This window comes from Falco naumanni, chromosome 11 (genome assembly GCF_017639655.2).
Source record: "Falco naumanni isolate bFalNau1 chromosome 11, bFalNau1.pat, whole genome shotgun sequence".
Classification (NCBI taxonomy): domain Eukaryota; kingdom Metazoa; phylum Chordata; class Aves; order Falconiformes; family Falconidae; genus Falco; species Falco naumanni.
The window spans coordinates 5,365,443-5,391,860 of NC_054064.1; the positions used below are offsets into that span (position 1 = coordinate 5,365,443).

Below are 26,418 nucleotides of genomic sequence, written 5' to 3' on the forward strand. Positions count from 1 at the left end.
GAAGTGTTTAATGTACCTGAGGAATTAAATTAGGTCAGCAACCAGATGTGACTGAGCTGTGTTGAAGAGAGTATCTGAGGGATATTGGGAGCAGATGTAGCATTGGTCCTCTGGTTTTTGTTTTATTTTAGCTTCTTGAGACAGCTCATTTCATAAGAAAGAGAGGCTCTCCGAGATTGCAGACATCTAAAGTGTCCATAGCTTCAAAAGCCTCTGAGGGTAACGGGGCTGTTGCAGTGCCTCTTTTCTCTTTAGGTTGTGTTTCATAGGAAAGATGCTGAGGATTGGGGCCCTGTCAGTGTTTGCTGTTGATGACCTTGTACTCAAGTTTAATTTTTAGCAGTATTTTATTCAGATGAAACTGGGAAAAGTCTGAATAATTGCAAAACCATATTCACATGAAGAGCTGCTGTAAAGAGTTGGGACTGTTGAGCTTCCTGTGGACAGCTACATAGACCCATCAGCAGACACTTGGAAATGGGTGGTTACTTGAATTGGGTGGTTATTTGAGCGCACAACCCAGGCTCACAGTACCCTTCTGGTTTAGTGTATTAGTCATATGACATATATTCCTCCATAACTATTTTATTCTTAACACTTAGGAGGTTACTTTTCCATTTGAAGATTTTTTTTTTGTGTTCCATGCAATATGATCTTTAATGTCACAGTGGTGTTTTTGCTGCTCCTCCATGAATGTGTTTCAATAAAAAAAGTTATTTTGTGGCTCTGAGTAGGCTTCCTGAGCTCAGAGTATCACACAAGAGCAGAATGGCGCCTAAGGTATGCAGTGTAATGAAGCAGCATTATGTACTATGCTTAGGAGAGTTCTCTTCCATGTGAAGTCTGGAGTGGATGTGACTTTTGCATAATACTGCATTGTGAGATTTCATTAAATGGATGGTTGACAGCCTTGAATCTTTTCTCACAGTAATGTTTTTCTAGATCCTAGCCCTTTTTCCTGTACCAGTGCTGTGAATTATTCCCTAGTCTTGTTCTTTTAAACTTCACGGTAACTTTATTAATACACTTACTTTGTCAGGTCTGCTAAACATTCTTTATGGTTCCACTAATATTTTCTGTCTTTTTGTGGTTTTAAAACTGATATGTCAGTGAGAAGAATTTGTCTGAGACCTATATGTATGCATCTTTAATGTCTGTTCTCTTTGGTAAATCTGTGCATGCTTTTGTTTTCCTTTTTTTCTTTTTTTTTCTTTTTTTTTTTCCTTTTGCAGAGAGTGATAATGAACTTTCCAGTGGCACTGGTGATGTGTCAAAGGATTGTCCTGAGAAGATTTTGTACTCCTGGGGAGAATTACTGGGGAGATGGTAATATTTCATTTCTTAAATTTAGATTTTGCATACTGACCTTGCCTTTGTTTTATGACACTAGGCTTTTTGAACAGGAGGTTTGAAGTTCTTTAGCTTATACAGTTTAAAAATTAAAATACAAAACAAACCAAAGTGTGGGTTTTTTTAAACCTAGTTTAAAAGGGACTGGTAAATTCTCTTATTTTAACTTGCAGTTATTTGACAAATCTCTCACAGCATCTGCAAAAGTCTAGTTCCTTCAGTGTTTGAGAAATGCCTGTGTATGCTTACACTGCAGGTGTGAGTGGTCAAATGCAGAACTTTCTGGCCACCTGTGTTCCTTGGGGCTGAACGTTAAGCTCTCATGAAACTCAGTGCTAGAATAGAAAAGACAGAGCAACTCCAGTCTATCCTATACAAGCCATTTCTGCTAGCTGACGTACATTTAGTTGATTGATTTGTTTAGAAGTAGTCTTTTTTTCCCCTTTTCCCACCCCCCACAATGTGCTATATGTAAGCACTTGAAAAGTAATTCTAGAAAGACTGTGATCCTTACTGAAACTGTTGGAGAGTAAAAGGAAGAATATTTGTAAGCCTAGAGTATGTTCTTGACAGCGTATCTGTGGTTTAATTAAGTGCTTCAGTAGCAGCATATACATTGCCAAGAGAGGAAAAAGTCTGTGTATTTGCTGCCTCTGAGAGACCTTATACTACTAGTAAATGCCAGAACCACTTACTTGGTTTTCCCTTTGTAAGTAATAGCTCTTGCTGCCCAGGACAAAAATAATCAGAGGTCCTTAATCTGGAATTGGCAAAGTTTCCTTTTCCTTGCTCCCATAAGACAGCTGAAAAACATTAAAGGATTTATTTGGGCAATTCCTCCTTTTACTTGGGCACTTTGTAGCTTTGGAGAAACATAACTTCTTGCTGCGGACCTCATCTTTAATGGGAATCTCATGCAAAAGTTGCTAAATGAGATCACGTAATAAAATCACAAAAGAATCACAAGATTTTATTGAGCTTAATGGAACCCTTCCCTCCTGCTTGTTTTTAACTGTTTTGTCATCCAAGTTTCTGGCCTCAATGAAAGATGTTTTTGGGGAAGCACAAATATTTCATGGAATGATTGTACAAATATTCTGACTACGGACCCTCTGAATGATTAAGAAAGTAATGATGAAAAGTGTGGAACTCAGCTGATTGTTGACAAGTGTGTTTTCCTCGCCTGAAAAGGCTATAAACAGATCTGCTGTGGAGCTGTTAAAACTTCCCAAAGCCTATTCTAAAGGACATCCCAAGGGAGAGTTTATAAATCGGTTGCTATATCTGGCACCCCAAGGCCAAGGAGGAAGGCCATCCTGAGTCCTTGGAGGACTGTGTGGCAAGCTTGTTTCAGTCTGCATTGCATTTGCATTGGAAGATGCTACTTTTTTTTTTTTTTTTTTTTTTTTTTTTTTAGTTCATCTGTTGGTCGGTTCTTCTAGTTTTTAACTTTTGCCCTTGACAAATATCTGGACTCCTGTGGATAAGCATGCTCAAGTAACCATCTTCTCATTCTCTCAAGTTTCACGTAACCCACTATTTCTTCATATACTTCTTAAGAATACTGTTCAATGGGACAAAATATTAAGACTTCTGAAGTAAACTGTTTTGAAGTCCTAACATAACTTACGCACTTAACTCAGAAAATCATTTAGTAGTTAAAACTCCTTAGTTAAAATGAGTTAAAAATGGGAGATCCCAGCCAGCTTGATGACTAGCAGTAGCAAACACTTTCTTTAGGAGTATCTCAAGAAGTATTACCTTTTGAGAGAAATTCAAGTGTATAAAATACTTTAATTCTTTAATAGTGTTATGTTACATTTTAAGAACAGAGCTTGGAAAGAGTAACAGATGGAAAAACGTTAACAATTTAAAAACTAAAAATAGATTGAAATAAAACCTTGTAGTATGTTAAAAACTGCAGCATATGCTAGTGGAATATCTGTGCACTTGTAAAAAAAGTAAACAAACAAAAATTAACATTTCCACTTGGAGAAATGTGTGTGCTGATTTGTCTTTTAGATGAAAAACTTCTTGCACTTTAATTGCTTCTTGTCGTTTCATTAAAATGTCACTGTAACCTAATGGACTGACTCAGCAGAAGCATTGCTTCAAGAGTCTTCTTCAAACACATAAACAGGAATAAGTTAATTTACCAAAAATACCAACAATAAACAGTTTGAAAGTAATGGATATCTTTTAATTTATTTTACTATTTATTGCATCCTCAGCATTAAAGTTGTTCTTGCAAGCTGAGCTAGTTTAGCTGAGTACTTAACTATTTTTGATGTGTGTGGGTTTTCTGTTGTTGATTTTTTTTTTTTAAAAGTAGTAATGGTCAATAGCAGTCTTTGATCAGAAGTATTTTTTTGTCAAGTTGAGGCATAGTCTATGCATCACTATTCTGCATCCTTGCTGTCTGATGTTTTAAAATTGTCTTTGAATTTCGGGCAGGAGAATTACAGCACTTTGTAACAAATTAAAGATGTCAGCATCCATGAATGGCCCACATGAATTTTCCCGCATGCTAAAGGATAAGACTAGAATAAGACAAGCTTTTATTTTATGCTTGTTATAGTCTGGCCAAACAGGTGTCAGAAAGCATCTAGGAATGTAAGGTGCCTGGGCCTCTACACAAAGGAGGGAAAAATGCATATTTTTTCATCATTGTAGAATACAGAGGAATATTTGTTAATGGTGGAGCTGTTCCCCAAACAGACATTCAGAAACTGAGAAGTTGTCTGTTAGAGAGTTATGCTTTACTGCATGGAGTAATGTTGCTAAGGTATTACCTCTACTATAAAACTATCAAAATATAAAACAAATCCAGTTAGATCTGGTGTAGTATAGCATAATTAATTCTCAACTGTGAGTATGTTCAGTAGTAAGGATGGTATTACAGCATGGAATATGCATCTCCTTTAGTTGTTGCCATAAGCTGTTTGAATTGTTTTCCAGCTGTCCCTGAAAAAATCCTGGTTACGTTTCTATGGGAATGTACCTTTTTAGCTGTTCATTTTATTTTATCTGCTCGCCACATCCTCAGAGGTGGCCTTCTGTGTTTCTCATATAACACACGTGATCAAATTCATGTAATAACCAAACTAACCTGATTAGAAGTGTCCTATGAATGCTTCAGTTTCACACAACTAAGTTTCTGGTTTATTTTAATTATTTATTCCTTAATGTACCTTTCACAATTTTGTAACCACTCAGAGTGTCTAGTTCTTTTAATATTTCTGTGATTATTGTTTTCTTCCTAGCTTTTTCCCATCACAAGACCATTAGTCTAATATGACTTGCTGCAAAATGTACTGAAGAAGAGAAAAGGGACAGTTGGGTTTTAATTTGGCTAACTGAATTACAAAGTCTGAAATTACTTGTATTGCACTACACACTTAAATTATATAGTCACACTTTTCATTCTTAAATCATTTGGAAAAATCATCCTTGGAATGTAGGAAAAAGAAATTTTAGAGCACCTTTTAAATTTAAACAGTAATGATAAACTTTTCACATCTTAATGACCTGTTTCAAAGAATGAGTCTCTAAACGTTTACTTAGATTCAAGGGTCAAATTGCAGGTTATTTAACTTAATCGCAGCTTGCTAGCATTTGGCTAAACTGCCACTCTCATTATTCTACCAGTAGAGCTGAAAAACATAACAGTGGTCAAAACAATAACAGAGCAAAGCACATTAGGAAGAATAAAGGGTCAGTTCATGCAGTCTTCCTGCTGTATTGCAATGAAAATTGCCGTAAGAAGTCAAAGAGAGTTTTAATCTAGATCAGTAGACACTGTTATTTCAAAAAGGATTTTTAAACATCTGTGACCAAACAAAAGCTCTGCAGTCTTGTGCGTGTGCAATGATTTTATCCTAAATGTCTGGGCTCAGTGACTGGATTGTTTTTTAAAAATGTGTCTTTAGTATTCAACCTGTCTAAATATGGCCTTTTCATAGTTGTCTATACCAACTTTTGTAGGATTAATTATGCAGTGTTGGAAAATAAACCCAGCCATCTTGCAGTTGTCTTCCTACATTTCTTGGGGGGGGGGGGGTGTGTGTGTGTACAAACCGACAGTAAAACAGCAGCTCAGACTAATAGGCACATTTATTTGAAATGGTGGGATTTTACCAAGGTATATGCAAGTGTTAACTGCTCTGTGGGACTTGCAACATACTCTTGCCATGAAGTTAAAACTGGAACTTCAGTCCTCATGTTAGTACTCTGAATACTGGCTTTTATTTGTTTTCCAAAATTTAATTCTCTATACAGCTTAGGTTATTTTTAGTTTCCTTTTCTTAACCTAAGCGAAACGTATATGTTGGACAAATACTTAAATTGAATTGTCTGCACAGATGGCATATTTTTCTCTTTCAATTCAAATTGTTCTTCATTAGCCAGTGTAGTTCAATTTCTGCAGTTGATTATTGTTTTAATTTTCATTAATTTCTCTACATGTAGAGAATTTGGATATCACTGCATTTTGCCACTGGTTCTTACTGCAAATCCTTGCAGAATTTTTGATTTCTGTCTGGCAAATACTAATTAATGCAGCCAGTGAAAGAAAAGTTCGTGTTGCCAGCTGCTGACTCTCCTTTTCAGAATAACATTGGAAAGTTTAAAAACTTTAAATAATGTTTTAATCTTGATTTCTACTCCTATAGTTGAAATATAATAGGCAAGTGATTGTTTGTTTCTCAGGCACAATAATCTTGTTGTGAGACCAAACGGATTATCTACCCTGGTGAAAAGTGGTGTTCCAGAAGCACTGAGGGCAGAGGTTTGGCAGTTGCTGGCAGGATGCCATGACAACCATGCAATGCTGGATAAATATAGAGTTCTCATCACAATGGTAAGTGGCTTTCTTGGGGGGGGGGGTTTCCCCCTCTTTTTTTTTTTTCTTTTCTTCTTTGGTTAAAATGAATTCTGCTGAGTAGCAGTTTTATTCATTAGTAAAGCAGCAAAAGAGTGAAACAGTTTGACTTGTTTTAAGCAACTGAAATTGTGATTAGGTGCTTCTACCTCCTGCCAGGGGTACCTGCTGAATGGCATTAATTGCTAACCTATATCCGTAGTAATGCTTGACATTTTGCTTTCTATTCACTTGCTGTGGTGATAACAGGTACATCAGCTTGTTCAGGTGTTTGTTGTTTTGTGGTTTTGTTCCTTTTTAATAAACTCAAATTCATCACTTTGTTTTTCAACAGTTTCTGTTCTCTGTGTGCCTTAATTTTCAAGTTTTTAGTTAAAAAAAACACAACCCAAAACAAAACCTCAGAAAGTTGGGCATTTCTTGTTTTGTTGTTTATTTTAAAAAAGAATATTAAAACCATTTTTACCTAGCAGGAAACCAGTCTCCTTGCTATGTGGGATTTGAGAGGAAAATCCTTCCGGGAATTTCTTCTCATTCTGTATGCTAATGTCATCAGTGCAGTCAGAAAATGTTACTAGGAGTTGTCTGCATAGATGGTCCAGACTGCTTATAACTGTGATGGAAAGACTGGGAACCAATGTGTTATAGTAGCAAAAACTCTGTGCAGTGTCAGGAGGTAAACTCACCGTTTGAGGTTCTAAAATTCTTGCCACTGCAGAGTAGTTAGGCATTCGGGGAAAAACAGTGGTCTCAAAAATGGTCAAAATGGCAGAAATGGATGAAGATAATTTTGTATGTTGCTCATAGAAAGTGTTGGATTTGTTATCTAGAGAATGAATTGTTTGTCCATACCAAAGTTCTGTGGTGGACATTGTTATTGAAGTTCCCTTTCATAATGTTGTCATACCTTTTTGATACTTGTCCTCTTAATTGACCTACCTGCTATGTTTGTAAAGTTTAAAAGCATCCCCAGAGTGAGAGCTGTCTCATGGCTTCTTTTTCCTTTACCAATAAAGAAGGATGTTTTGATAGTGTAAATTTTTCTTTTTGACGTTGTCGTTGGGTTATATTTTCCTTAGAAACCATTCACAGGACATCTGTCAGCTGTATGTTGCATCAAAACCACCTCCATTATTTTGCTCTTGCTTTCCAAAAGTGGGGAAGATGTTTGTTTCACGGCGGAGGAGGGAGTGGAAAACGTCTAAAATGCAAGCCTTATCTTGATGCTAGGACCTCATGCCTTAAAAATACCTTGCTACACTTGGCCTTTTCATGATAGAAGTATTTCAATGATGTATTTTGAAAGATATTGCATACAGTATTTAATGTGAAATATTATGCTGTTAGGGATTAGAAAAATCAAATCCTATTCTGAACTGAAGCATTTACACAAACTCATTTTTTTCCCTGTAATGAATCACTTTTTTTCTGAAATCTCAAAATTTCTTCTATAGTCTGACTGTATATAACTGCTGGTGATCACATCATTTGGCATACATTGCATGAAAGGATTCAAGAAAAGAAATGAACAGGAAAGAGTCTATGCCAAACCAAAGCCTGGGCCCATTTTTAGGAGCAGTTAATATTGGGTGCTCCAGAAAAACTTGTCAGCTACTTTTGTATGAATTGTTATCCGATATTTATGTTTGTGAGGAGAACTTTCAGTTTCATTTTGGTGTGTTGGTAATGTGAGTTAAGGTATTTGAGAGAGAGAGGGGCATATGTATGTTATTCTCTGAATCCCCCCCAAAAGCTTTGCTGTAGTGTTACTTATGTGTGTCAATAATAATATGCATGTTAAACTTCAGAGTTGTTCGGGTATTAACAATTGTTCACTTGCTTCTACTGTATGAAAAAGCACAACTGATTTATTTTTTTCAGTTGTTTTTGTGCTACCATCCCAATATACCAACAACATATACTTTATTTTTTCCATAATTATTTATTCTTCCCATCAAATATATAGCTTTCATCTTCATTCTTTCAGGTTATGCATACATTTACAGAGATTCATTGTCTCCTCATATTTTGGTCATTCTTCTTAATGTTTAGGCTGCTTCTGGAAGCTGGATATTTCTGTTGGTATCTTGACTACTTTAGTGGTATATGCCCCACCCCTGGAGGTGTTCAAGGCCAGGCTGGATGGATGGGGCTTGGAGCAGCCTGGTCTAGTGGAAGGTGGCCCTGCTCATGGCAGGGGGTTGGAACTAGATGGTCTTTAAGGTCCCTTCCAACCCACACCATTTTATGATTCTGTATTCTGTGTGTGTGTTCATTCCTGAGCATATTTCTTCAAGACATTCCTAGGTGATTAGAGGTGGCAGTGTTCTGCACTTGCAGTCCTGAGAATGAAGTGTGAGATGGAAGAAGCGGGAGGTGGTAGTAACGTCTGTGAACTTGACCCACTGCCTACCCACCTCCTCGTGCAGTTCCCTCCCTTAAACAGCTCCCCATTAGTGCCTAGGCCCCTCAAACATTTTGTAACACTCTGTCCCATGCTTCCCTTACCTCCTAGCTCACTCTAATAGCTCCTTTGTAAGAGCCTGTTCTCCCAGCACCCCAGCCCTTTCCCCTTTCCGGTCATCTGGCCTTACTGCACTGTCTGGCTGAACTGCCAGCTGCGGTACCTCAGTGAGAAAGAGGGCACTTTGCAATCATCTCTGCACCCAGACATCTGTAAGAAAGTAAGTTTATATAGGTATAGTTGGGGGATTTTTGTCTGATGTTCAAAATAATGTGGCTGAACTGTGTAACGCTAGAGCAAAATGCTGGAGAGAACTGTAGTAATTAATACAGTGTTAACCAGTACTCACCAGTAAGGTTAGGAATGCCAGCCAGTTTTCTTGAGTGAGGCTTGGCTTTAAAAGCATCTTTGACTGCTTTGATTATGAGATCTAAAGGAAAATTTCAGAAGCCTAACTTGAGGAACCGATCTTGAAAACTGTTGTTTTATCATAGCTTGAAAGGTGATCCCAAGAGCTAGAATTATTAATATTGAATATGTGATACCTAATTTATGACTACCTTTTATGGGGAACAGAGATATCTGCTGAAAACTGGAACTTTACCACAGTGTTGCTGGTTAACTCTGGTGAAACTGTGCTCGCTAGTGGAGGAGGAATGTGTTCCTTGTGATGAACCGAATGATAGCAGACTCACCGTTTAAATGTACTTTGGAGACTGTGATATAGACACGTTTGTTGTTCTACTCCAGTTGCGTACCGTTTGTGCAGAAGTAGCATGTTGTATTGGCCAACTATTAGTCATATCACTTCACAGATCTGTGTTATACTGCATGTATCCATCTGTATGCAGAGCTCTGAAATCTACTGCAGTATTTTTCAGTTAGAGGAGTGATTTGTTCAGTGTGTTCTGTAGGAGAGAGTAATTTGGGCAATGTTTTACTGTTTCAGTTCAGCACAGAAAGCAAAATAAAATCTCTGTCTTATTTAGAAAAATCAATGCTGTACGCATTTTCTCCAGGAGGCATGTCCTCTAGTCCACCACACTGGAGGTCAGCAGTCTGTCAGGAATGATCTAGTGAACTGTGTTTCTTTTCCCGTATCAGAGCATTCGCATGCCAATACATTTCCCCATCTCTAGGTAAGTTTGGAGTTCCAGGAGGGAAGGGAGAAAGAAATACTTCTGCTTTCCCAAATACTTTCTTACTGACAAGCACTGTCTTGCTATATTTCACATCTCCTGCTGAGCTTCAGCTTGGTGATTACTGTGAGCCTCTCAGAAATTTTGACTGGAGCACAATAGTAGGTCTTGCATACAATTTGAGAGAGTAGGAGTAGTGATTTGGCAGCTGCTTCGTTTCTGACATATATGTAAATCTGTACTGTATGACAATCAAAATCTGCTTGAGTTACCTTTCTGGCATGTGTGCCATAGGCTTTTGACCCTGCTGCACATGTCACAGTATAGGAAGGGGAAAATAAAACATAATCAGTAGAAACGAATGTATATTTTCATTTATTTATTTATCTTAAGGAAGAGACAAAGGTAAATCAGAGTGAGAAAAAGCAGCTTATGTGATGACAATGAAGGGGTGGTATTTGTATATAGAGCTTTTGTAAAAGGGTATGAGATATATTTCTTAAAAGAATGGAAGTAGAAAAACATGCACAAGCTAGGGTCACTTCCTTGATGGAGATTTTTTTCTCCTGCCTCATCGACACATTATTTCATGTTCAGCTTCACTGGTTCCTCTCAAGAGACTCAGATTAATTTTTTCCATTACGAGATATATTTTGAGCTCTGATAAATTGACCAGTGGCAAGCTACAGCTTACCCTGTTTACAACCGAGGTGACTGGTACTCAGCAACAATTATGCTCCATGTTTCCCCACTCTGTCCTTTTCAGAACAGGCGTCAGGTACTGTCAATGTGTAAATCATTAAGAGATCTGCTGTCGCTTGAGAGCAGCAACAAAGTAACTTACTGTAGAACATTTGTTCCATCTGAACCGGGACAGATGTTTTATCTTTTATTAACATTCTGCTTTTCTGTTTTAGATGGCTTCATTCTTTTGTGTGTTCTCACTGCTGAATTTGTAGGGCAAAATTTCTTTCTATCCTTTTCAGTGTTACAAACTAGGTGCCTGTTTTGTAGTGCTGTTGCTGATTACTCTTGAAATTACCTGCACTCAAGTCCTTTCTCCTCAGTTTAGAAAGTAACCCCTGTTAGGGTTCTGTGTAGCTGTGTAAGTGAAAGAATGAAAGGAGAAAAAGAGGGCAGTCATTCACTTTCTGTAGGTTGAAAACTTTTGGGTGGACCATTTTAAGGTAGGATTTATGAGTAAGTGTATCATTTCCTTATAAAAGACTTTCAGTTTACAATCTGATTTCCATTAAGAAACGAGCTGTATGTATCAAGTTCATCTAACCGCATATACAGACTGCTTCTAAATGCTGCTACTGTTCTGGTTTCAGGAAACAAAACGTGTTTTAAATTTATTATTATAATTGTTTAAAGTATGATCAGAAAAAGAAGCCTGGTTTTAGATAAAGTAGATGTTGGTAGTGTTATGTTACTCAGAAGCAATGGAAGTTTGCATATGAATGTGAATGCTCATTTTTGAGATAGATGGTGACTTTGAGTTGAAGGTCTTAAAGAAAGACTAAATGGCTGTCCTTCCAAATGACTTGTAAGAGAACCAAAAATAAGATTATTTGTTTATTGTCATAATTTCCTTTGGCAATACAATATGAGCATGTGCCCAGAACAGTTAGAGATAATAACTAATTAAAGGGTCAGGCTTCAGAAGAGTTGGCCAAAAAATAGCTTTGTCTGCTGACTGTGTGATGGTGATGTGTGTCTGGGCCCATAACGTTTCAAGTCACTCTGCAGAAGAGTGAAAATCCTGAGAATATGAGAGGCATTGATTTGGGGATTAAATACTGCCATATCATGAAAATAATTTATCTCAGTAACATAATAATTTGAAGTTGGCACTAATCACACAGAGGTACAATTCTCATGCAATAGGGACCAATTACAGGAAAGTACATTCCATTGCTGCAGAACATGGAGCAAATGTATTGTTTTTTGGGCTGGATGAAATATAATTGATGTAGAGCTAATATACATAGTTCATCCATTCTATTTGGACCAGTATTATGCTTTCTGATTCCTATAAGCCATACCGTCTCATTACATACCAAAAAGAAAAAAAAAAGTTAAGGAGGTGTCTGGAAACCTCTCAGGTGAACAAGTTTTACAGGCCCAGATAGAAAATTAAACTTTAGCACTTGTTTGCTGAAAAGGATGGTAAATGATGGCAAATGGAAGCGATCTGTGTACACTATTGGAATTACACATTACTCACATAAATTTTCTTGTATCCCTGTAGTCACAAGCCCTACGGGGCATGTATTCAGCTGCCTTAGCCAGAATCGACTGTGTGATGCAGAGGACAAGGGATGGTGACTACAAACTCATCCCTACATCTCTTGCATTTCCCTTGGTTGGTTATGACAAACTGTTTTTTTGACAAGTTTTTGGTACTCTTTAGGAGCCAAACGATTCTTGTGGTGTGGTCTTTCCCCTCAGAAGCTTCCCAGCTTCAGCCCATCATTGCTGTCTCCGTTGTTGCCTCAGTGTGGGTGGGTTTGTGGCTTCCAGCCTGCTTTCCTATAGGCAGAGGTGATGTGCTGTAGCTTTGCTGCGGTCTCTGACTGGCTGGTCAGCAGATCAATCTTAGCACTTCTGTTACAAACCTTTAAAGAAAAGGAAGATCTACAGGAGAGAAAAATCTTTGGAATCCTTTAACAGCTATATTTCATTATTATAAGCACCTTCTGAGACAGACTTTTTCATAGTGGTAGAGTAGACTATTCTCATAGACTATGAGAATCCTACAAATGAATGTTTGTGTCATTTCTCCTCCAGAAAGTAGAATAGTAGTCTCTTGTCCCAAATTAAAAGTTAGAAATAGGATAGCTAAAAATAGCAAATACCATTGCTGAAGTTTCATCATCTGCTTAAGCACGGTCTTCCGTGCATTGTATTATCTTTAATTATCTATTATCCTTGGTGCATCTCTCAGCAGACAGATCTCAAAGGACTGAAGCAAAGATCAACTTTCATGTAAACCTAATGTAGAAATGTATTTACTTTTTAAACTTTGACATTACCTAAATGTTGAAACAAGAAAAGGTATTTGCTGCTTTGTTTCATACTTAATATTTACTTGGCTTTTTTATTTGTATTGCTAGTTTGCTTGCATAGTTAGTAAATGGGAAGTGGAGGAAATTACAAACAATCCACTGTGTCTATACAAATAGGATTAAATGCAGCTGACTTTGAAACTGGTGCTTTCATACCATGCTTGTGGGTTTGGGTGTTTGGTTTTTTTTTTTTAATTATTTTTTTTATTTGTATGACACGGGTTGAAACAGTTTATCTGTGGATTGAGAGAATTACTTACATAGGAAGGTCATTTTAGTTTGAGTAGAAAATTAATCAAGCTTGTTATTTGCAGCAATACCAAAGGATATTAAGTTAGCACTAGGAAGAGGAATATTTTTTGTCCCGATGATATCATGCAGGGTTTCACTGCTCAGTGTTCTGAGACTAATTAATCAGTAAGGGTGTCTAATTAAAAAGATGACTGTTCACCAGCTGCCACAGCAGGTTAGTTAATGAACTGAAACAGGAGAGTATTTCTGTAGCAAATATTTGTGTTCGGAATTCTGCATCTGTTTGTCCTAACTGAAAATGGGGGAGTCTATGCTTCTACGTAAGCAAGGAATATCTTTTGTGTTCACTGCCCAGTACAGTGAGGAGTGAGCCATTTCATCAGAGCTGTGTTACACACTCTGGTCACAAGCAATAGGAGAGCATCAAGAGCAGTATGTGACATGTTAGCTTCTTCCTGCAGCAGTTTTTCAAAACTGTGTCTATGCAGTGAAGCGTTCTCATATTTCTGAATAGACTGCTCTCCTGGACTACGGCCAAACCCCATACGACTGTCATCTTTTCTTTCGACACATGCTTATGGCAGATAGCCTACTGAAAATGATAAAGGGTCCCCCCTTTTGCAAGAAAAGCATCCTGAAATCTTTGAAGGTGGTACCTTGTCCAATTTGTGATTACAAATATTCAGAACACAGCATGCCCGTCTTTCTGCATGGAACAAACTTCCCAGCAATGAAAGCTAAAAAGTTTCAGAAATGCTGACCTAGTATATTTTTGTTGTTGTAGTTTTTTCTTTGCATCTTTATTTGTTCTCTCTACTAATTAAGAGTGTTCTCCCTTGACTTTTAGAGAGATTAGGTACGGGGAATGGTGTATACGTAACAATTATAAAAGATCCTATTAAAATTATCATCATAAAAAATTGGTTTTTTCAGCTGTCTAAAAAGAGAGGTAACTAATACCTGTTCTGTTGCTTTTTGAATGAGGTACTTAGATATTAAGCAAAATAATTCTAGAGGGACTGATGACTTTGAGATGTATGTACAACTCTTCCAACTTCATGTTTCTTTTCAGTTCAGTATCTATGGGCAGTTTCTTAAGTTTTAATTTACCTTTTCTTAAAGGGTAAGAATAGGATGACTATTATTTAACTCTTAAACTGAGACCGTTCATTTAATGGCAAGTAGATTCCTGATATTTTTATAATTTAATGTGATTTGTAGAGAAAAACCAGATCGTATGATGGTTGGATTGATAGGATGCTGCATTTTTTGTGTGAGTGGAGCTGTTAGTGCTGACACTTACAGTCTACTTGTTTGAATTATTTTAGTGGCACTGCATACAGTGGAATAATGAAGTATACATGAACTGAAAATACTTATTAGAAATTAGTGAAAAAATATTGCCTCTGAAGAGCATAAGTTGTCAGAATTTTATTTCTTTAAATAGCTTCATTTAAATTCAGTCTTCAGATAAAAGGTTTAGTTCATTATGAGTGTAACAGGGTACCTAGTTTCATAGTAAATGTTAGTATTACTCTTACAAACTGAGGAATAAAATGTCCCTAAGGTGAATTTAATTTGCCAAGTTTTGATTCATTTAGAGCTCATCTGGAGAAAAACTTTCAATTTTGTGTGCACAAAAGGGAAAATCTTGTGCTTACTCTTCATCTTCAGATAAATGAGTCAATTTAATGACAGCTCTTCTCAGGTAAAAAAGGAGTAGCATCCATTAGTAATTTTTACTTTTATGTCATCTTAATTTTAACTTTTATTTATGATGTTTGAGGTGGAAAATAATGCCAATAATATGTTTTTCAGGGCCTGCATAAAATTATAGAAAGTTCTGCCACGTTAAGAATTTTCCTGCAGTTGCTTTTCTGTACAGAACCCACTTACGACAACACTGAAATGACACTCACAGTACAATTCCTGGCTCTTGGGTGCTGTATGACCTACCAGCACTAAAAGTCACATAAATTGACACATTTGTTCTGAAGGGTAGAGTGCAAATGAGATTTGCATTTGCCCTCTTTGAGACTGTGTTCTGTTTTGTCTGTGTGAATTTATACACTGTTATCTGCAAAAGGAGGGGAGCGCAGTTGCCCATCGTTTCAAACGGAATGATAAAACCTTGGGTAATATCAGTATTATGGCCTGAATAGGTTTAAATGATGGTTACTGGAAGAACTGATATTAAGATTGATAGTCTCATAGACTCTGGATATATGTATATTGATACAGATAAGTGTTTTGTTAGGTAGGATGGAGTGGGGATGTCTCTGTGTATTTCTTTACAGTAGGGTGTGCAGTAATAGCTGGTAGTTCTGGTAAATGCTTGGCACCTCAGAGCTCATTTTAAAATCCATGATTCTCCTTCCTAGATAAAACATTAATAGGTATCCTAGTTTAATTTGAATATTGGTTTGTTAATAGGCATTCAGTTTTCCTGTAGCAGGAATGGCACTGATGCTGGAAGAGCAGCTCATAGTAAGAAGACATTTTAAACAACAGTATTCTACACCACTGAGTAAAATTGGATCATTTCTGAAGTTCTCTGTAGTGTGTCTTTGCGATGCACATTCATTCTGTGTGGATGCATCTCTGTCTTGCAGCGGAGGGCACTGCTTAGATGAAGCGAGTTGTTATGTATGTGGACCACTGCAAGAGAGCTGCAATTCCCGAGAACATAATTTTTTCTTAAACAATCAGCCATCTCTTGGTATATTTAGATGAAATTCTTTCATCCTAAAGTCACTTCTTCCTAACTGGCCCCTGCTTTCAAACAGAGGTTGTATAACTGGCATTCAGGAGGCTGTGTTACTGGAGGGCTGAAGCTGTTGAAGGTGAGGGGAAGAGACAAAACATCGGGTTTTGTATGTTGCTGTAATGGAGCAGGTAGTATGATAGGAATTAGGTGATACTATCCCCATAGGGTTCATATTCTGGAAATCAGAGTGCTGCACTTAGAGTAATTGGATTGCAAATGTTTTGTTTGTAAGGCTAACTAATTTCTGTTATTGCACACGTAAATGAACAGTAATGTTAGCCTTCAAAAGAATTTCAAGCCAGCTTCAGTCTGACTTTGAAGTAAGAAGGCTATTTGTGTGTCACTGGGTTGCTGAACTGCTGTGTTGTGCAAATGCAGTGACTCCATCTAAAAATGACTATGCCTTTCGAAAAACCTGAATTTTGCTAGCTGTGGTTTGTATTTGGAATGGTTTGTGCCTGAATTAAGGCTGAGGGCAACTTCCTTGTAGATTCTGTTGTGTGATTTTCTGAAAGGTTGGTTGAAATCATCAGGAACTGCTTTGTCTAAAAGCCCCATCCGGAATCCTGTACCTCCTTACAGAGAAAAAGATGCAGAAGTCACTTTTTAAAATAAACAGTGTTTCCTGTGGCTATTCTATGAAAGGTAATGTTTCAGAAATCTTAAATACATTTATTTAAGAGGACAAACCACCTTTTCCTAACTATTAATTGCTGGTTTCAATATTTTAAGGGTTGATGCCATAAGAATTAAACAGAGAGCTCTAAATGCGTAGAGAGGAACACTAAGAATCAAAGGATCCAAAAGTATACAATCTAGCTTTTTTTATTTCTCTGAAGAATCACAGTTGGTGTTTAAAGTCTCTTAAAATGCCTTTGTTAACAACAGTACTGATGGTCAACATTTTATTAAAGCATGTGTTACCACAGCAGTGTGCAGCTAGCAACGGGCAATTCACTATAATAGAAATAGTAACAAAACCCAGAAAGGCTTGAGCTGCCTGTGTAGAAAAATTAAAGCATACATAAGTTATGAATACATCACTTAAATTCGAACTGGAATTTAATATAAGGTGTAATTCTGATACCTTTTGCTACCTTAATTTATGTATGACTTCTTTATGCTAAACCCCCTAATGACAGTATTATTCATATATTCTTCTAAGGGGCTGCACTAGTATTAAGTACGTTTTACAGTAATCACTTCAGAAGACATGAGAGACCTATAGATCTTTACAGTCTATATCTGTTAAACATTTTTAAGGGTTATTTCCCCTATCAGCATGCAAATTTGCAGCTGCTGAGATAAACTAACCAAAACGACATCAGTTGCAGTCTGCTAGTGCATATACTCTTTCTAATAATCTTTTATGTAGGTTTCTGTGGACATACCCAAATATTTTGGCAGCTAGAATTTTTTTTTTCTTGTGAATTTTCATCAGTTGTTTTTCAAACTGACAACTGAATATTGACGATATAGAGCTTCAAGTTTTTTAATCATATGCTGCACATTATAAAGCCATCTTCATATGGCTGGTTTGTCTCAAAAGCAATCTAGATTCAAAATACAACCTTTTTTTTGACTAGATAGTACAATATAGAGCCTGAATCTAAAACTAAATCATCACTTATGGGGTGTGTGTGTGTGTACGGTTTCAAGCTGTGCTTGCCATAAGAGGTTTATTTTACTGCTTTTTTCCATCTCTTCTGTATACTTTATCTAGCAATGGCAAGGCTAATCACAGTAATTTTTAGATTTTTAATTAGAAAATGTCCTTCACCCCATTTCTTTGTTAGAGCAATGAGATTGACTCACTGTGTAGGTGTGGTGTAAGGGGTGGGCTGGGAGCATATAGCTGGGGTAGGGCCAAAGGGACAGGTGAGGCCCTTTTTGAGGCAGTCTTCAGGTAGCCTTAGTTAGGTTAATGTCACATTGCAGTCTAATTAGTATGCTTCTTGTTACCTATATGGCAAAGGAATTAGAGCTACCTTTTTGGAGCAATGCCACCTTTCTTTCATGCATTTGTAAATGTAATCCCTGAAAGCACTTTTGGTCTTTGTTGTCACACCTTCCAGGATTTCCTTGGCCTTTCTATGAAAATGCTTGCTCTCAAATTCTTCTTTAATGTAAAATGGAAAATACAGAAACACATTTTAAGGATAAAATGTGCCCGCAACTGTTAAAATAAATACTCTTTTGAGATGCTTTTTAAAATATATATGTCCGTATGTATATTCAGTGCAGACTGGCTATACCTGATCCGACAAGAAACAGGACCCTCAGATGCTGACTGCAAGCAGGGGTTTTACAGAGCTGTCAGTTAAGTGGGGGGTTATTTGGGCTGCTGCACATTTTCTTTGTACTTGTGTTTCGGACAACCATGCACTTGATTTAAGTTTAGATTATTATACAATAAGGACACTAATTTCTTAGAAAGCTCAGAACAACATGCCTTTTGTCTTCAGTAGCTGGTTGAGTCAGCAACAAACCTTGAAAATATGCAGCTTGGCTCCTTTAGCCTAAGCATTAGACAGAATGCTTCTAAAACTTTGATATAAAACCTTGATATTCATATATCTAAAATTTATCCTGACTGATGAAAATTTATGTATAGTGACCGTTGTACATGGAGTTTTCCTTGCAGAAGCTGATGACTTTGTCACAGATGCATTAGTTAACCTTTTTTTCTGCCTTATTTGCATCTCTAGAAATACCTGTGGCTTCATGTGATGCTTAAGAGGGAATGAGTTAACTGTGTGTGTATCTAGCCTCAAGGGTTAATACTAGGAAGCAAAATCAGACTTAAATTTGTCTGTGTTATCCTTGCTGCACTCTCTTGTGTGTTGTTTGAATTTCCAGTTTACGTCTTGTGGATTTTTTTTGTGTTGCAATAAGGAGTTTATCTGATTCTCTTCCCTTTAGTACAAGTGAAGGAGGAACCTGACTTTGATCTGTATTCTTGTCTATGCTGCTTCTGCACACTGAAGGCTCTTGTGGACTGGACTGAGAGACTTTTCATATGAGTCAGAAAGGAGTTATGAGTTATCCTAGAAGGACCCTTGATTAACTCAGTGAAGACAAAATACAAGGCACATACTGTGTTAAAATCCTGGCTTACACTGGGATGCTAGCACATGCTAGGTGCATGGTTCCAGTGCAGAAATTTCCACTATAAGTTGCTGTTTCTATTCATAATTCTCTGAAGTATCTTCTAAATACTTTTCGTAGTAGTAATTATGGCTTATCTGATTATGGGCTTTGGAACATTGCGTAGTGCACACTGTTCTGTTAATTTTTTTAATAAAAGTACCAATTTCGATAATCTGAGATGTGTTGGATGGGAGACAGTTTGCTAAGATTGTCGTGGAAGTGCTTGTATAGCTAGGAGCCCAGTAATGATGATCAAGCATGTATCTGAAATTTAAATATGTTAGAATCTTATAATTGTAGTTCTCTTTATAATTTCATATGTATACAGTGGCAGAAGTCTGCTGCTTCAGACTGATGAATTTTGGTACTCCCGAATTTTTCAGTACTTAATGTAAAATCATTAAGTAACTTTTAGTTATATAGTGTCTTTTGATCATTGTGATGACTTACATAGATACTGTCCTACTGCTGTTTATTTTAATAATAGGCCAATACATTTTATGGATCTAGGTAGGGTCACCAGGACATTAAAGAAGTGGTGTGTGTTTCTTCCTGTTGACCGTGAGAACTTCAAATGACTGTTTTTCTGTTCACTTTGACTTCCTCCCTTGTACTGTGTAGAGTTCTCTGAAACTTGTACTAATTGTGATCTTTAAAGCAGAATCCAAAAAAACCCAACCACTACTTGTCTCTGAAGCTCTTTCTGAAAATTGAGTCATAGACGTTACATTTTAAGCCAGCAGAATGTTTGATTATTCTACTTTTGACTGCCTTTAAAATTCTAGTTGCCATAACAACTTTATTTCTTTATTTTTAGCACATCAGTTGCCATAACAATAAAATATAGCTTTTTGAATGTAACCATTTTTTCCTCACTTTTTTTTTGCTTTGTTTTATAAAGAGCCTTCTTTGGGGGTGAAAGGAAATGTAGCAAAACTCTTCCCCAGTGAGCACTTTGGTTAGAACATATTCTGAAAAAGAATTAATTTTTTTTCATCTAGCCTTATTCCATTTCTATGGCAATTTTTTTGACTACTGAGTATTTTCATACCTTATGCAGAAAAATGGATGCAAATCAGAGTATAAAGCTTTGCCTTTGTAGAAAATTGCTGCTGGGATTTCATTTTTATATGTTGTAGTTAGTGTATTAGAAAACCGTAACTGTTAGAGAGTAATTTCCAAGATCTTTATTTCATTATATGGAATGGCTATAAATAAGGTATAAGCAACTGCTTCTGTTATGGGAAGCATTTTTCTTTACGCTGTCAAATGCTGTCCCTCTTTCTGTTTGGTTGTTTCTTTTTCGTTACTGTAGGATTGCTTTAAAGATTACTGTTTTAAGTTTTGCAGTGAGTAACGCAATTTTTGCCATGTCATTCTTTATCTTATCTTTCATTAAAAGTAGGAGAACAAATTATGCTTAGCTTGTTCCTGCAGCAGACATCACAGACATGCTGGGAAGAAGGGTGTTCAGGAAACATGCTGTGTGCCTTTTCAAGCCAAATTAATTCTAGTGGCCCTATAAAAATGATGGCCACTAGCATCCTATACAAATACAGCAAGTAGGACCCAGTACTTCCATTTCTTCCTGTATGGCCCTTCCCAGGCATACTGTCAATTACTTAGAGGCCAATATTTAGTTCAGTGTGTTGATACGCTGAGTTTTGTGCAGTTACATGTGATATATCTTAAAAATATATTAGTGAAGAGATTGACATTTAGCTTCAAGCCATAATTTTGAGCAGAGGGGAAAGGTTTATGTGTAAATTTAATCTTGGTGAAAGAAACTGGGCTTGAATTTAATCTATAGACTTGACTTCTGCATTCCCTGAAAGTGACCTTTGCTAAAGGACTTGTAGCTCTCGAAACCTCTGCCTTTATATTTAACCTATTTTTAGAGCTGATAAAGTATATGTTTAATTTCAGGTTTTTTTCTTAGAGATGGCAAATAATGTCAGGTTTGGTATTTCTTTTTGAATAAAGAAAATAATTTCTCAGCTCACATAACATTTTATATGTGCCAATTTCTAGATATAAACGTCCTCATTATCTAATACAATCAAAGTAATTTAAGACAACATTTGCTAGTTATTGGAAGTTGAATATATTTAGATGTTATTAATCTTGAAACATAGTTATCAGATGTGAGATGATTTTATAAGTTTTAATTAGCCAATTTTTAACTCGAGGTGGAGGTGGCGGGGTGGGGAGGGAAATATCAGTAGTTCTTGCTTTCAGTGGCATTTTCCAAATGTCTGTCATTGCCAGGTTCCATGTCTGTGAGTTAGCTAGGACTCTGCTTCAACTGCTATTGTTTGCAAAATTTTCCCTCTAGATTGCTCTTGGTAGGAAGCTATTCCTGGTCCTTTTCTCGTATATGGTTATTGACGCAAGTGCGTGCTGATATAGACTCCATGCTGGAAGAGAGTGTAAGTGATACCTCTGCAGCACTTCCAGCCGGAAGGAAAATTTGGTCTAAATGAAGCTGAGCTTAAAATGCACAAGAAGAAATTGTGCCACGCTTCAGTTTATAAATAGATTTTATGCCATATCCTTTCCATGTTCCTCTCTTCCATTTCTTCACGAAAGTTGTAGAATAGTAATACAGAGTAACACTTCGGTTAAAGATAGTCTTCCAGAATTCACAATTTACTTTGATTGTTTTCAGCTTTATTGTTCTCAAGAGTGGAATTGGATTTACTAGTTCAAATCAGGCGTGAGTACTACCTGCTCCTCAGTCTGTCTTGCAGTAAAACAAATAGTGAATCTTTAATTCTAAACCCATTTTTGTCTACATGAGCAGTTGAAACTGTGATTTTCTCCTAAATGATCCTAGTTGTTTGGTGGTTTTCCGAGCTACCTCTTGTCTCCTTGAGAAAGCACTAATTTTAAAAAAATCTAATAAAGGAAAAGTTTAGGGTGGAATGTGCCAATTATATATGCAAATAAAAAATAAATTGTCCATGTGACTAGGCACATTTCCAGCCAGCCCATCTAGATTAGAATAGATGCTCTGGGAGAATGTACTGTGACCATTTAACATAAGACGCATCCACAGAAAGTGGATTTGAATCTTGTTTCTGCCATGCATCCGTGAATTTGTCATGTAACGGTAGCTGCCACTTCACAGTATTTAGAAAAGAGAATTAGTCTGAAGTGGATAATTTTGAAGGTTTGAAACTATTTTTGAGAAGAACGATGCACATGGCTGCACTCTGCATTGGAGCTTTCAGCACAGATTAAAAGTAAGTTGCCAAAGCTTATGGTGGGGAGTTTTTGTCATAGAGGTTTGCCGTTGTGACATTCAGAAGTATGGTGCTGAGATGGAGAAGGATTTGGAAGCCTGTGCAGTGTTGATCGTACAGTAGTTGACAGATGTGTGGCCTTGGCACTGAGTTCTGAGGAATGCTTTAAGGATAAAATAGTGGCGATGCTTTTGGGAGAATTTAAAGAAATAATATTGGATGCAGCTGGTTTTGTTTGTTTTTAAAAGGCAGTGATAAATGAAAGGTAGGTAGGTTTGCATGTATGTCAACTTTATTCTTTGGTCCATCCAAACTTGTGATTTTGAAAGACTGACAGATGTATATGGTTTTGATCCTTGTGTTCGTATCTTAGTAGTTGCTTTTGCACAGGCCTTAGAAGTTGGCTTCCTAGTCAAGGCTACAATAAATTATTCATCATTTGAACTCATTAATTCAAAACGGGCTGCCTTTTAAAAGGTCATGCTGTAGTTAAGAGAACTCTTTGGGTTGCAGTATGTGAAAAATCAAAGTAGGTGGTCACAGTGTTTGGGATTTTTTTTTTTTTTTTTTAATAGCCTTAAAATCTCTTATTCTAGCTCGGCTGAAATGGAATTACTACTAGTACTGACCGAGCTTATGCTTCTGCCAAGTCAGCTGGAATCCTTCTGAACATACACTGTCTTGTTGCCCAGTTGTGATATGCTTTTAGAATACCAATATTTATGGAATGTAATTCCTGGCTTGACATAGAGAAAAGCATTAGTAAAAACACAACTATGTCAAAACATGACTCTAAAAAGTTTAAATGAATGCTGTATTAAAATAATCTTTGAAGCGTTAATTTAAAATATGAGAAATGATTCCCACAGGAAAAAGGGTAATGCTACCTGCACTGTTCAGATTATTCTCTACATTTCACTGTTTCTTCATTTACAGTCTCTTAATTGCTGTCTTTTGTCCTGTGATTTAATAGGTTAAAATTCTAATCATCTCTTGAAAGCAGTGTAATTAATAGCTAGTTCATTTCCGTTCACTCTAATGTACTAATGCATAGAGGCTATGTTTTATGTTAGGACAGCTGCATGGATAGGACATGGGTTTGTTGTGGCACTTGAAATGCAGAGGGACAATTCGGAACAAAATGCATGTTTTAGACTTTCCGTGTATTTTTACAAATCACTCACTAAACATCAGTCACATAATCAAAAGCAGGAGCTAAAGGAAAAGCAATGCAAGTAACAGCCCTCTGTTGGGATACCTGGAGCAGTGGTAGGTAGTAAGCCTCTCTTTTGCTAGTATACTTTACTTTTTTCTTTTTTTTTTTTTCTCCTTTTTTTTTTTTTTAAACTACTGCTGGTTTAGGAGTAGGGGGATTAGTTTTAGTGGCAGGTACATGAAACTCTCAGAGGGCACATGTTTAATTTTTGCTTTTCATACTATCGTGAGACATTTTTCTTGTTTTTCCAACGTCCATTTTCATTCATTTTGGCGCATTTCTTATCATATGTAGTCAGTTAGTAAATAGCACCCTTTCATAGCTTAATTGCTGTGTAAAGCAAATACTATGTTTAATTCCTGAAAAATGCTAATTGTCACCATTCATTAGACTTCACAGCATTTCCCCGAAGTAAATTCACTTCTTGATAGTTTATTGCACAGTGCTTTCTTTCAATTGATTAGAGGCACGGAAGTTTGGTGGTATTTGTCGTTCCGAATTGAGTTTGTAAAGTGAATTCCATTTGTCTTAGGAACATCAATATAATCTTGAGGGAAGCTCCTCCTGAAGAAAAATGTTCTTTAATGTAAAATTCAGAAGAGTAACTATCTAATCCGTGAGATCACAGGTAGGAATGTTTAAAGGGAGATTGTAGCAATTTGCTCTGACAACTTGCTTAATATTTATTAAATACATGAATAATGTTCGTGGGTAATTTAAAAGTTTCAAACTTCAGAATTGTGTAATGTAATTGTTAGATAACAGCATGAAAAGACTGCACAATAAACTTGCAAATGTGAATGCCCTTCTTTCTCTACCAATCCACCACAACACATGAAAAAAATTGTTTTTTGCCAGTTTCTTGTTCTGCATCACAGCATGCTAATTACTAAACATGTAGATGATACTGGCTAATATTTGCCTTATTAGAAACAGTATTAGAAGAGGACTGGGGCTGCGAGTCCAGCAGAGGGGTAGGCTGAAGCAGAGCCTGCTGGAGTAGTATTAAGAGAAAAAGGGATCATTAGCTCCCTTCCACATCCCTCACAGAGCTTGACCTTTTAGAAAGCTACTATCCCCTTCCAGCCTCTTACCTGAACTCCCTCCACCCTCCACTCCAAATTATACCAGCCACTTCCTTCTTCCCCACCTTATAGAACCTACTGGGTTGCTGCCATCAAATTCAGTTTTGCCTCTAATGTGGAAAAGGCTTATGCAGGCTTTGGGATAAGGTTTTCCTCTAACAGTGAGGTAGGTGCTCCACAAGAGTATTTGCATTTCAAAAACGTAGCTGTGTAACTCCTATCACTTGATCTTTTTTGCAGTCACAGGGGTATGTGGGCCATAGCATTGTAAAATGTTTTATGGCGTTCTTTATGATCATGGGGTGGGAGGGAGAAGGAAAGGAAAATTATCTGTGGTAGCAAAACCGAGAAATGAGACTATCAGGTGAAGAAATATTTCATGGGTTTAAACTTTCTACAAGATACTGTAGTTTCCTTGAGAACTGACACTGTTGGGTTTTTACCACTGGCCCAAGTGTGTTTAGTCTGGATGAGGATGAAGAGAAGTTGCAACAAGAAAAATTCTGAGTCGGTACTGGGAGTCACAGTGGGAGAGGTCAAAGGTGGGGGACCCATGCAAGCTGTGAAAACTCCATCCTTGGGAGATTTTCATGACTCAGCTTGGATATAGGACCCAGTGCAACCTGGCCTAAATTTGGTGTTGGACTTGACTTTAAAGTTGGCCCTGTTTTGAGCGGGGTGTTGGGACCAGCTGATATCCAGAGGTGCCTTCCAACATGAAGTGTTTAAGAAGTTGAAGATTGTTTCAAAGGGGGGGGAGGGGGGGGAGAGTATTATACATATCTGTGTATACCTCTTATATCTGATATTATATGCCTGTACTCAGGTAAATATTTCTGTGTATTCTGTGTAAGCTAGAGCTTTTCATGGCAGTTCTGAAAATAGACAGCTTTAGTGGGTGGATTTTGGGAAGAGGCTTTATATTCCAAATAACAAATAAAACTGATTTCTGCCTTAAATATAGCACCAGTATGACTTCAGAGAGTAACTTCAAACACCGGTCTGATGTAAAAAAAACCCAACCATGTACACACAAACACAAAATTAAGGCAACTACTGATTTTTTCTTATTACTCCGTCTCTTTAAACTGCACTACAAGCTGCAAGCTTTATAGAACAGAATTTTTCTGGAGGCATTAGAAACAAAATCAGGGTGTTCATATGAGGTGGTGGACAAGTAAATGCCAAAGGTAGTTAAGATAAAAATAAAGCAAACTGAAGAAACACCTTTGTTCTATAGACTGAGGAGAAAGTGGATAAAACAAAATAATACTTCAAAAAAAAGGGGGGGGGGGTGGGGAGTCAGGCAGAAGAAAAGAAGATAAGGAGCTGGTATGTATATCAACATTGTAATTCAGGTCTGCATCTAAGTAAATATCTGTTATGTTCCTCATCCTGTACTCTCAGCTGCATCTCCCTGCTCTAATCAATATCTTTTTAAAAGATTTTACAGAAATCATTGTTGTCCATTTAATCCAGCTGACCATTCAATATTTTAACAAAGAGAGTCCTGAAAGACTTCAAACTAGAAATGAGTGGTGCGACTGAGATGCTGCTTTGTGTGTTGCAGGAATTGCTTCTATCAGTCCTGTTGCTTTACAAAAAAAGATTTAGAAGACAAATATTGCTCTTCCCTTCTGAATAGAAGTGAGTAATAGATTGTTTCCTTGCTTGAAGCTTCTAAATCTACCTCTGTATGGACTTTTTCTGTCGGAGAAGCTTTACCTCGTTTCCTTACAGGATCACACACATCACCACTGCTTTAACAGGCTTTCTTCTTGTACACAAAGCTCAAGCTCC

General features: G+C 37.0%; 1 protein-coding gene across 6 annotated transcripts in view; it reads left to right on the forward strand.

The window, feature by feature from the left end:
- Positions 1-26,418, forward strand: part of RABGAP1L (RAB GTPase activating protein 1 like) — a 270,618-nt gene that overhangs the window by 73,636 nt on the left and 170,564 nt on the right. For all 6 annotated transcript variants that reach the window (XM_040610555.1, XM_040610551.1, XM_040610552.1 and 3 more), the window contains 2 exons: positions 1,233-1,326; positions 6,058-6,208. In XM_040610555.1, the coding sequence (XP_040466489.1) occupies positions 1,233-1,326; positions 6,058-6,208 (245 nt within the window). The remainder of the gene's footprint in view (positions 1-1,232; positions 1,327-6,057; positions 6,209-26,418) is intronic.